Below are 11,510 nucleotides of genomic sequence, written 5' to 3' on the forward strand. Positions count from 1 at the left end.
ATAGCTAGAAGACATAGTGTAGGCCATGGAGTACAAGAAAATTTAAACCACATGCTGAGATCTAAGCAAGGCTTTTGACATGGTGTGTCACGAGAAGGTACTTGTGAACATTACTAAGAGGAACAACTTGGAAAAATAATAAGACGGTGACACAATATGAACTCAATATGATGAATAAAATACAGTCGAACCTCTCAATAATGGGCACTGGCGGGGGAAAGCAAAGTGGGCCGCTGTTTGGAGGTGGCCTTAAGAACGAGGTTTGAAGGTACAAGATGTATGAGCGTATATAGGACTTATATAACTTTATAAAAAAACTAGAAAAAAAGAAAAACTTGAGAAGGGATAGCAATTAATATAAATTATGCGTGATATTTTGTGCTGCAAAAGATTGTAAAAGTGTCTGGAAATTGTTAAGATTGTCCGAGTATTGTTTATTTCTCAATAACAGCAGCGCAGTTGAAAAATCTTATTGGTCTTATTACAGAGATTAAAAGTCAGAATTGTTTTTAATATGAAGCAAAACAGGTAAGAGACACGACCCATTGCTCTCATTGAAAAAATTATATTGGGTAAAAGTTTCGTAACGCGTAATAATTATTTTACCGCGACAAAACGAACTTTTAATAATAAGGTGGTCGTTGGTGGGAGGTCGCTATGTAGAGTGACCGTTACGACGGGGAAATTCAAAAACTGCCCGTAAATGGAGGTGGCCGCTAGTGAGAGTTCCCTTTATGGGAGGCTCGTTTGTAATCGTTGTTTCGTACAAAGCCAAATATAACGAGGTACGCAACTAGAATCAGTTCTAGTGCCACCTCTTTTATTAGTGGTGGTTCTAGAACCACCAACAAAATTTAAAAAAGAATTTACGGGTGACACGACACTGATTTTGAACAGGAGAATAAGGGAGAAGCAATACCTGAGGCAGAAGTAAATCAGTTTTGGTTGAAAGAATGTTTGGATTCGTGTGAATTTTTACTGAATCAAAAGAAAACTCAGAATACTTTAAATTCTTTCAGTAAGAATTTAAAAAAATGATCCAATATTTCTGAACGTAGTACTATACTGTAGGCTCTCCTGGAAAGAGAATATTGAACAATTTAGTAACATGTGTCAAGAAACAAGTTCACTGATACCGAGAAAATTGGAAGGAAAGTTACCATCAGTAACATTAAGACCGGACTATGTTGGGTTATTCCAATTCAGAATGGCCGTTGGCCATTGGTAAATTTCTTTTATTAACCATTAAATAATATCCAAGGCCTAAGACCGGGAATCGAAACCAGTACCACAATGCATATTAGCTTCTAACCGTGGCGCCTTATAGACTTTGACTATTTACATTCATAAATTCCATTTTACCATTATCATGTTTTACGTGTTGATAATTACGAAGTGATGAGTGAGACAGTAAGGAAAATGGTTGACATTGCGGCTAGATTGTTTAACATACATTATTAGTCAATATGGCTTTCTTTCTAGGATTACTTGTATGTGCTGTTCACGTGTAGTCATTTTTCTAGTATTATTATATTTTATTTTCTCATTTATTTTGTTAAATTTACTATCTAAATTAATTCATTAGATTAAAAGTTTTTTTTTAATTGTTCATAGAATGAGATAATATTACCGTTTAAAAATTGATACTAACAAAAGATAATCTTTATTAAAAGAAAATTAAGTAATTTTGTTTTATTTATATTTTAGATGTTTGTCATAATCAGCACAGCTTATGGTGACGATGAAATTTGTGAGAAAACATGGACGTAAGTTTTTTCAAATCATTTTTGGTAATTTAGTTTCGCTTCAAGAATAGAGTTATTAGCAAAAAAAGGAATTAAAGTTTTTTAATCATCATTAAAATACTAACAATTCAAACTAAAAATAAAAAAGTTATTGATTTATATATAAAATAATTCTTATATTTTTTCTAAATTACGTAAATGAAATGAGAAAATTCTTGAATCATTCTCAGGTTTTAAACTCTCCTTAAATGCTCTCACAATATTGCTAGGTTCATTTATTGTTTTCCCTTTAAAGCTAGAAATTTAATTTGCTCTTAATCAAGGATTTAAATCGCCAATTTAAATCTTTAATTTAATATTTTACGGTCACTAAACCAAATACATATATTAATATTTGCTCTTAATGAAAATTTTACTAAAATGACGTTTTAAAAACAAACCTATACTTCAAATCCCTGCAGAATCAATTTCTCTTGAAAATTTGATATAATTTATTCAATGTTTCAAGTGTTAATAACTTTGCATTTATTTTTTTAAACATCAAAACATTAAAAAAAAAAATAAAAAGCAGGCGTATGTAAATATTTACAAAAAATTCTATTACAATAATTTTCAAGGTTTTAACTAATATTTTTTCCTTTGCACTTTGACTTTCAGAAACTAATTAAACCCTTAATATCCTTAACAGTTTGTAAATAATACATTACCCTGATATGACTATAGAGAGGGAAGCATACCCCAACGTCTCTCTCAGGACTATTTTAAAACGGATTTTCGTGAAGTGATCAAAAGTTTTAGATCTACATAATATATGTGCCTTTTTTGTTATCATAAATTTTACGATTTTTTTTTTTTAACAAATTCAAATAAATTTAAAATCTAATAAGTGAAACTGTATTTAGTAAAGATGGAGTTTCTGAAAACTCGAAATTCAAGGAACATATTTAAGTCTCCCTGACAGGATATATAAGGCCATTGTTTTCACTGAAATGAAAGTGAAAGTGAATTAAGTGATTTTTACCCACTCACATTACCCAGAACTACTTTAGTGTGTTTTCATGGAATGGTCCATAACATTTTTGAACCTACAGTGAGCAATAGTTTCTCAATTTCCGTCACGTCATTAATCAACACATGACCCTTCATAGATTTTTCAATGAAAAATGTTAATAAGAAAATCATAGCAGTAGCTCTGTCGAATTACAAAACTTTTTTAAAGTAATTCTGGAATGTATCACAGTCACACACTTGTTGAGAGAAAGAGAAAGTAAATAATTAATGTTTCTTAATAGAGATTTATGGCGCAATAATTATTTCTTTAAATATAAAACCATTTCTTAGGTTTACCAATAATGATCAATGTAAAAATAAACAATATTTATAGATCACTAATTAATCAGATTATTTCATACTATTTTAAAAGTTTTATAACTTTTACTAATATTAGAATACTAATGAAAGCAATAATTGTATTAATTTTATCAATTTATTTCTAGATCTAATAAAACTGTTCGGCAATCTTATATTCACTCAGTGTCTAAATATTTGGGATATTGCAATTCGGAAATATGTCAAAAAACGCAGTTGCAATCTCGTATTGAATATAGAGTTAAGGTGATGTATATATATAAAATTACAAAAATACAGCATTGGATGACATTATAGGTATACAAACATTAAAAGTTGCCTAACCCATAGTAACCATTAGGGCCCAGTTTATAGAACTTCAAAGCTAGGAGTGTATATTTTGTTTCATTACCATAGTATTGTGTAGAAATGATTTGAAATTCATTAATACAAAATTAATAGATTTACTCTCCAACAAGAAACCTCCGAAAAAATTTAGGTGCACTCCTAGAACCAATGAAATCTTTTTTCACACACTTTGAGATAAGAAATTAGCTACCAGTTTATTAATAATCCCAGCTCTAAGAAGTCATCACTATTACCAACAATTAAATCTTATTTAGGCAATCCTATTCAATTCATAATGGAAATTAATTGCGGCAAACCCTTCAAATCGTGAAAACAAAAAAGCATTTGAAACTAATCATTAAACTGTTCCCAATGTTAATAAATCAATGCTTATGTTAAACGCCACGATAGCCGAGCGATTAGAGGCGATGCCCGCAAAGCTATATTCATGTTTAATGTGAGATCTGTTTATAGTAAAGTATGTTTACTAGTAGCCTCTGTCCGCGATAGGTGTTTGCCCTTACAGTCTGCTTGAAAAAATGGACATTACTTTACTTTAATTTTATTTTGCTGTTAAAGTTAATAATAGCCAACAATGTATTTTGAATTTTTAATCTTAATTATACAAAAAATAATTATAATTTTTAGTTGAATCAGATATTGATTGTTTTAATTCTCCACTAATAAATACATATTTATTGCATTTTTTACATATAGTATGAAGAATTTTCTCATACACTGAAATATTGCTGTGATGGTTATGAAAAAGTATCAGCAGAACCTTTGGCATGTCATCCTAGTTGCAGTCCGAATTGTATCTTGGGAAACTGTACCGGCCCAGGAATTTGTACTTGTATTGAAGGACATAAACAAAGATCATCCTACGAATGTGAACCAATTTGTGATCCTCCATGTGTCAATGCGAAATGTACATATCACAATAAATGTGACTGTTCAGAAAATTATAAAAAAGATGGAACCACCAATCATATATGCAACCCCGTATGTGATGAAGAATGCCAAAATGGACAATGCATAAGACCTCAGGAATGTCAATGTTTTGATGGTTACAAACTAAGTGATCAGAATAAATATTACTGTTTGCCGCATTGTGGAAATTGTATGAACGGGATTTGTACAAAACCAAAAATTTGTGAGTGTAATGATGGATATACTAAAGTGAACGAAACCTGTGCACCGTATTGCTCGCGGGAGTGCATCCATGGAAAGTGTTCACAGCCAGAAAAGTGTACATGCAATGATGGTTATACTTCTCATGCGGAAGATTGGAATCAGTGTGTTCCTTATTGCTCCGAACCTTGCATCAATTCACTTTGTTCTGAACCCGGTGTCTGTACATGTTTACAAAATTATACTAAAGTTAACGGTAGCATATGTGAACCAGTCTGTAACACACCATGTAAAATTGGTGTGTGTACTGCCCCTGATACATGTGTATGCAATGCCAGTTACAAACCAATAACAGAATATATCTGTGAACCAGATTGTACATTCAAGTGTGGTAAGTATTGTAGATTATTTTTATTATTATTTCGTTACTTTTGTAAAGTCAGCTCATTAAAACAAACCGTTTCGTTTTATTAGGATTTTGTTTTGGTTTTTGTGTTGATCTCTGAATAATTTTTAAAATGGAGAATTAATACGTGATCGCAAGAAATTGTGATATTGTGTTTACCTCGCAGTGACTGATAGCGATTGGCAATATATTTGTAATAAGAAGTAGAAATTAGCTTCCAAAAACTAAAACTTTTCTCAACATTCAATAAAATTTCCAATTTTTCTTTAAAATATATAGCAAATCCTCCTTTATAAATAACTTTTTTTTGCAACAACATATGTTTTAGATTACAAAGATTTTGAGAAAAAAGTAGCTGGAAGATTGGCATTTTCAATAATTGCTCTTGTTCTTATTCTAGTTGTTACGTTTTTTCGTAAACAACGTAGCGCCTAATCGCGCGAACCGATATTCATGAATGAGGTGTCATTCGATTCGGAATTTCGTGTAGATGTGCCTTTTGGGGGTCTCGACGCCCATCGAATAGTAGAGGAGTTAGCCTCATGTTTGTGAGGGCCCCTCTAAAACTAGTATTACTAATCTCCTTAACAAAAACTTACAGTTTAAAAGGTTAAGTATAAGGGTTCAATAAACGCCAAAAGGAACACAAATCAGCAAGTACCCAACATTTCATTAATACTTAAATGGGAAAATTAAACTGCGATTACAGTCCTTCCTTTAAAGACGAGTAAGAAAAATTAATTTGCGTTTACGGTATTTCTCCCTAAAAGGTAAAGAGAAATTAAACTTCAAATTCGCACGATTGCAAGTCTTCTCTTTAATAAGAGTAGGATGGTACATTAATGGACGCAGTAAAAGTCGAATCACTTCTTTCTGTCGAATTTCATCAAAATTCTTTAAAGGACAATGATTATTAAGAGGAGCCTTACTTAACTAGGACAAACTCCGTTTCTAATGTTGTAGATGTCGAGATCCACAAAAGCTTTACTACATAAAATTTCAAATCGATTGACAATTCGTTGACGTAAATCGGTTCACCAGTCGATAATTAACAAACGATTGCAGTACTTCCTCTTAGTAGATGTAAGATCATGATATCACTTTAAAATCACATAGGGACGCTTTAAACACTTCTTCGAGCTAATTTTTTTTAAATATCGAACTAGGCGTTACAGAAATATTAGTAATAATAGTTTTAAGGGAAGGGATTAGCTATGAGGTTAGCATACTGGACTCCCACGCGGAGGTCCCGGGTTCGAATCCAGCAGCTGACCCTTAGATTTTCTCTTCCTAGGAGCTTCTTACAGCTCACTGTCCGGTGATGGACAGTGTTGTCTGTAACGAGAGAACACTGTCCGGAGGCCGGCAGTGCACTGGAAAAAGCTCCGGGCGCTAATGACCTCAGCTGTTGATGCGCCAAAAAAAAAAAAAAAAAATAATAGTTTTAGAGAGGGATTACTTGCGTAGGGCGAATTCCTCTCCTTAAGAAGCTCAGCGTCAAGACTTCTAAAATGATAATCTGTACAAAATTTCGATTCGAATTAAACTTGATTCATGAAAATCGGTTCACACGTCTATAATTTGAAGCGATTACCAAACTTCCCCTTAATAGAGGTGTAAGAGCAGAACGTCGCTTTAATGTTACGTAGGGGAGCTCTCCTTTCATCCTGCCAAATTTTATCCAAATCGGGCTATGATTTGCGTAGTTATTAGTTATTTATAATTTTGGAGGGGCCCTAACTTACTTGGGGCTAACTCTTCTCCCATTCGATGTACAGCGTCGAAGCCCCCAAAAGGCACATCTTCATAAAATTCCGAATCGAATGACCCCCTACGCGTTTAGGCGCTACGTTGTTTACAAAAAGGTAACAACAACAACAAGGACAACAAGACCAATATTTGAAAACGCTGTGATTGCTCATTTTCAGCAACTTTTTTTTCGTAATCTATTAAAACTGAGCTTTGCCAAAAAAAAATTACAGTTATAAATGAGTATTTGCCCTATACTTTAAAGCAAATTTGAGAATTTTATCTGTTAAAGAAAAAATTTGTCAAATTGGGTGTTTTTCAACGTTATACTTTTTCGGGCATTTTTTGACGATCAACCCTACCGGACAGTTTTATTAACCCTTAATTACACTTAATATACAACTTATCACTTACACTTATCAACCCTTATACTTAACTATTAAAACTGTAAATTTTTGTTAAGGAGATTTAGGATTAGGCTCCAATGTTCTAATAATAAAATAAAAAAGAATAAAAGAACTTAAATACTTTGCAAAATGATCCTTTCTTGATAGAGAAATTATCTCTTTCGGCATAATAAAGTAGTTGTAGGAAAATAGGTCGTCTTCGAGAACCTTTAAAAGAAATTAGTGAAATGGCAAGCAGTTATTTCAAAACTGATCTCCTCTCACCTGATTCCAAAAGCCCAGCTGCATCGCAAAGTAACTTTATTTTACTTTCCAATTATGAAAAGTTGCGCTACTGAATATTGCCAGAAAAACCGATCAATTTTATGCTGCGCTTTTGTAATCCATTTCTTTTAAGGTCTAATTTCCTAGTGGAATTCAAGTTTTTTTAAGATGCAGATATTTTTAGAATAAATGGAATTTTGTCGATATTTTTTTTTGTCCCACAATATTTAGCTAACTTGAAAGTGACTTTTACGTCATTAAAGGCATTGAGGTCAATCAAACTCTCAAGCTTATATGTTTCAGAACAGAGAAATTAATTATTTATTCCTCCGTTGCTACTTTGCCAGCGAGATATACGAATCAGTTTATCATCGCGAAGGTGACAAGGGCAACATTACTTTTGTGTTTAAAAAATGAAATTATTTATGACTTACTTTTGATCTATTTAAAAAAAAAAATCCATATTTACATATAAGTTAATAATCTTTAATTTACTTTCCAGAGTACTTGTATATTGTACCCGCAGTTCTTCTTATAACTGGAGCAATATTATTAATTGGTATTATTTACACAATTAGAAAACATTCTTCATCATATAGAGGTTAGATATATCAAGATATTTCATTCTAATTTAATTAATTTAATTTTGGTGTTGCACAAATTAAAATGTTAACTGCTGTTACTGAGGAACCAAGTTCGAAAATTGTTACAAAAACTAACCATTTGATGAACTTGCAGTTGATGAAATTTTAGAGATCGGAAAATGAGCAGGACTTTCCATAGACGTGATATTTCAGAAACACAGATCCTTTTGGAAAATTCTGTAATTAAAAAAATAATTGTATAAATTTATTATTTTGTAACCAACCGTTTCATTAGCACTTATAAAAAATAAATAATAAGAGGGACTACTAAATGTAAAGATTTACAAAATAGTCACAGAAATCAAAGTTATTAAAATATACCTTTTGTCAGGAAAAAAATTCAGCAGAACAATTATCGGCTAAAACATTTTCGGAACTTCTAGCTTTACACCGAAAACAAGTTCTTCATTATCGCGTAAAATTTTGTAAATCATTGCAATTTAATTTGTACACTTGTTTCTTCGTGCATTTCTGTCGTTGGAGAATTCTTTTCATTGAGGTCACAAGTTTTCTTTTCCAATTTTCTATATTTTTAGTTTTAATTTTTAAATATTGTCTTTTGGCATACATTTCAACTGCAATTTCAGTCATTGCATTAAATTCTATCACCTATTATGGAAAGAAAACACTTAGTTTTATTAATTTTTCTTTTAAATTACATTATCTAGTTAATAAATACTTTTTCAGTGAGGAAAGAAAAGTATGATGAACAAGAATTAACCATTGAAGTCGGATTTAGATGGAAATAATACTCATTAAGATAATTCTGTTTTTAATTGTTCAAGTATTTAAACAAATAAAAAAACTAATAAAATTAGTTTACTTTGTAGAATTGTAGTCAAACACAAAACGTATAATGCACTTCTTACTGCTCTGTAACTTTAATTAAATATTAAAATGTCTTGCAATCAGTAAATTTCAAATTTAAGAGAATTTCTTTAACATTAGGAAAGATTATTTTAACAGAAGAACCGTAAAATCTAATACAGCCTTTGAATACATTTAAGATCTTAAAGCATAAAAGTTAAGATCTAAAATAAGTTGAGAACGTGGTTAGGAACTCCGTAGTACTGGATATCTTTGATGTTATCAAACACATATTTATATTCTAAGGCATATTAAGGTAGTTTGGTGTAGAAATTTTAAATTTACATATGTTACCGCTTAGTGCTACACTTACTGACTATGGAAGGTTACATGGTGCGTATGTGTGTTATCAAAATGTAAATGAATGCTAAACATTTTGTAAAAATAATGAAATAAAAATTAATGCAACCTAGTTATTGTTTAAGGGTTTATTATGTTAGGATTATGTATAATCTTTTAGAATTGTAAATATTAAGTTGTATTTCATATGGAGGGGGAGACATATTACAAATGGACATTCTAGGGAAAAATTTTTATTAATTGCTCTATTAAACTTGTAAGTTTGGAAATAAAACATTGGCTTTGTTATTGTAAAAATCAAAATTATATAGTGAAAAAAAGGTGTCAAAAAACAAAGAAAAAAATAATTTTCGAAATCTGAAATAAATATCAAGTAAAGAAATGAAGCAAAATGAGTATGTAAGAATGAAACGATTTTACAATCAAATAATGGAAGAGTAATGCAGATACAAGAGAAGAAGGAACGTAAAAACCTTGAAGAAGAAAAGGAAGAGGCAGAATATAAAAAAATATTAGCAGAACAAGATTGCACTAACGCTCTTCAGGCACAAAAGGTTAATAAGAAAAGAGAATTAGCTAAAGAAATAGATGTTTACAGATTGACTGAACAACAAAAACATAAATCAAGAGAATTTGATCTGAACGATCCAAAAAAGCGTTTTGAAGAAATTCATTCACCAATTGAATCAACTAATGGCTCTTTTTTGAAATTCCCTTCAGAAGACTGTGATGGTGAGAAAGCTAAAGCATTTAACAAACAATTAGGTCAATTTCATGCTAAAGAGGAAAACGAAAATATAATTAATAAAAATATTACCCACTTAGACAGTGATAAAGATTTTATGAAAGAAGAAAAAATTGAGATTGAAGCTTTGGGACATGACAGATTTAAAAGGTCACAAACTGCAAAAAGTATAATGGAGTACAATTTAAACAAAGCTGATTGCGAAAGGGAAAAGAGAAGACTTCAGAAACAACAAGATATCGAGAATGAACAAGCGCGATTTAAAAAATTTGGCATTTTTGGTTCTTTTTTTGAAACAATTATTAATTCTAATGTGTTTGCTAAAGTGTTTACTGAAGGAGTTAACTAAAACAAGATGAGCAGTCTCAAAACAGTTAACTTGAAAGAGCAAAACATAGTATTTAATACGGTTTAACAAAATATGTTTTTTTCTCTCTATCTAAGTTCTCAACCTTAATATGTTCAGTTTACCAAAATTTGTTAAAAGGGTTTCTTTTACTTTCATTAATGCTTTCATCAGCTTAAAAAATTATCTATGATCTACGTGAATTAAAAACTAAGTCAGTATCTAAAGCTCTTAGGTAGCCCTCTACGTACAGTCGCCAGCTCTTTGTGGTCAGAGTTAGAGGAGTCCTTCTAAATCGTCTCCACTGTCTTTTTAACGTAATTTAAGTTTTAGATTAGATTAATTAATTACATTTCTCAAAATATTATTATTTAATAAAGATTAAATTAATTTATATATATTTATATATTTATTCAATCATTGTGTCTCATGCATTTTGTTTTATTGTAAGAGAAACGATGATAAAATTGTAAAACGATATCTCTAGATTATGTACAATTAAATATAATAGTTAATTTTTAATTAATTTCAAATGTAATCAATTAAATATTTGAGTAAAGAAAAAAAATCAGAGGTCGTTTAAAAACATGGTCTTTAAAATATTTGATAAATATCTGACAATTGAATTTAATGTTAACGCTGATGAACAATAAAATTGTTGGTAAATGTTGTAATTTTTTTTTATATTTCCAAATTTAAACGAAATTAAACAAAACAATCAGATTCACTGTCTTTATAAATTTATTTGTTGGCTACTCACAGTACTTTGGCTAAGAACTCACCGTCGTCTGACCTGCGGCAGTGTTCCCATAAATTCCTTAACCGAGAAAGATTCACGATTTATAGACTAGATTTGTAATAAAAGAGTAATTTTTCCCGATTTTTTTTGTTATCTCGTGAGTCTAAACATCTTTCTGCCATTAACAAGTCTGTTGCCAGAGATCTCTAGTTCTTTTATCCCCGTGTTTTCTACAGGTCCAGTATACATTTCTCGAAGTGAATGGTCGATTCCCAGATAGAGGTATGTATTGCGATAGTCAGACTTTAATGTTTCGACAACTTCTTCAGCGGTTTTTAAAGATAGTGATAAATTAAATTTAAAAGTTTAGTGTGGAGCAAAGAGTGGAAATTTTCCCAGTTAACTGGTCCTGTATTTAGAATAGGGCTTGGCGAAAGTGCCTTTAGGTATCGCAGATAGTACCAATAGCTCA

The 11,510-nt window shown here is 30.9% G+C and overlaps 1 protein-coding gene across 1 annotated transcript; it reads left to right on the plus strand.

Moving 5' to 3' along the window:
• The first annotated feature begins 637 nt into the window (after nt 1-637).
• LOC141454722 (uncharacterized) lies at nt 638-10,044 on the plus strand. Its single transcript, XM_074129283.1, has 6 exons — nt 638-1,490; nt 1,708-1,766; nt 3,242-3,359; nt 4,158-4,962; nt 7,900-7,998; nt 8,729-10,044. Exons 1-6 carry the CDS (start codon nt 1,467-1,469, stop codon nt 8,788-8,790), a joined length of 1,167 nt encoding a protein of 388 aa, XP_073985384.1. The 5' UTR covers nt 638-1,466; the 3' UTR covers nt 8,791-10,044.
• The last annotated feature ends 1,466 nt before the right edge of the window (nt 10,045-11,510 follow it).

This window comes from Rhodnius prolixus, unplaced genomic scaffold (genome assembly GCF_049639745.1).
Source record: "Rhodnius prolixus isolate KJV_2025 unplaced genomic scaffold, Rpr scaffold_9, whole genome shotgun sequence".
NCBI classification, from domain to species: domain Eukaryota; kingdom Metazoa; phylum Arthropoda; class Insecta; order Hemiptera; family Reduviidae; genus Rhodnius; species Rhodnius prolixus.

Coding starts and splice junctions, on each gene's coding strand:
- LOC141454722 (XM_074129283.1), top strand. CDS start 1,467: ATGGCTTTCTTTCTAGGATTACTT. Junction 1,491..1,707: donor CTTTCTTTCTAGGATTACTT/GTATGTGCTGTT, acceptor TTTATATTTTAG/ATGTTTGTCATAATCAGCAC. Junction 3,360..4,157: donor GTATTGAATATAGAGTTAAG/GTGATGTATATA, acceptor TTTTACATATAG/TATGAAGAATTTTCTCATAC.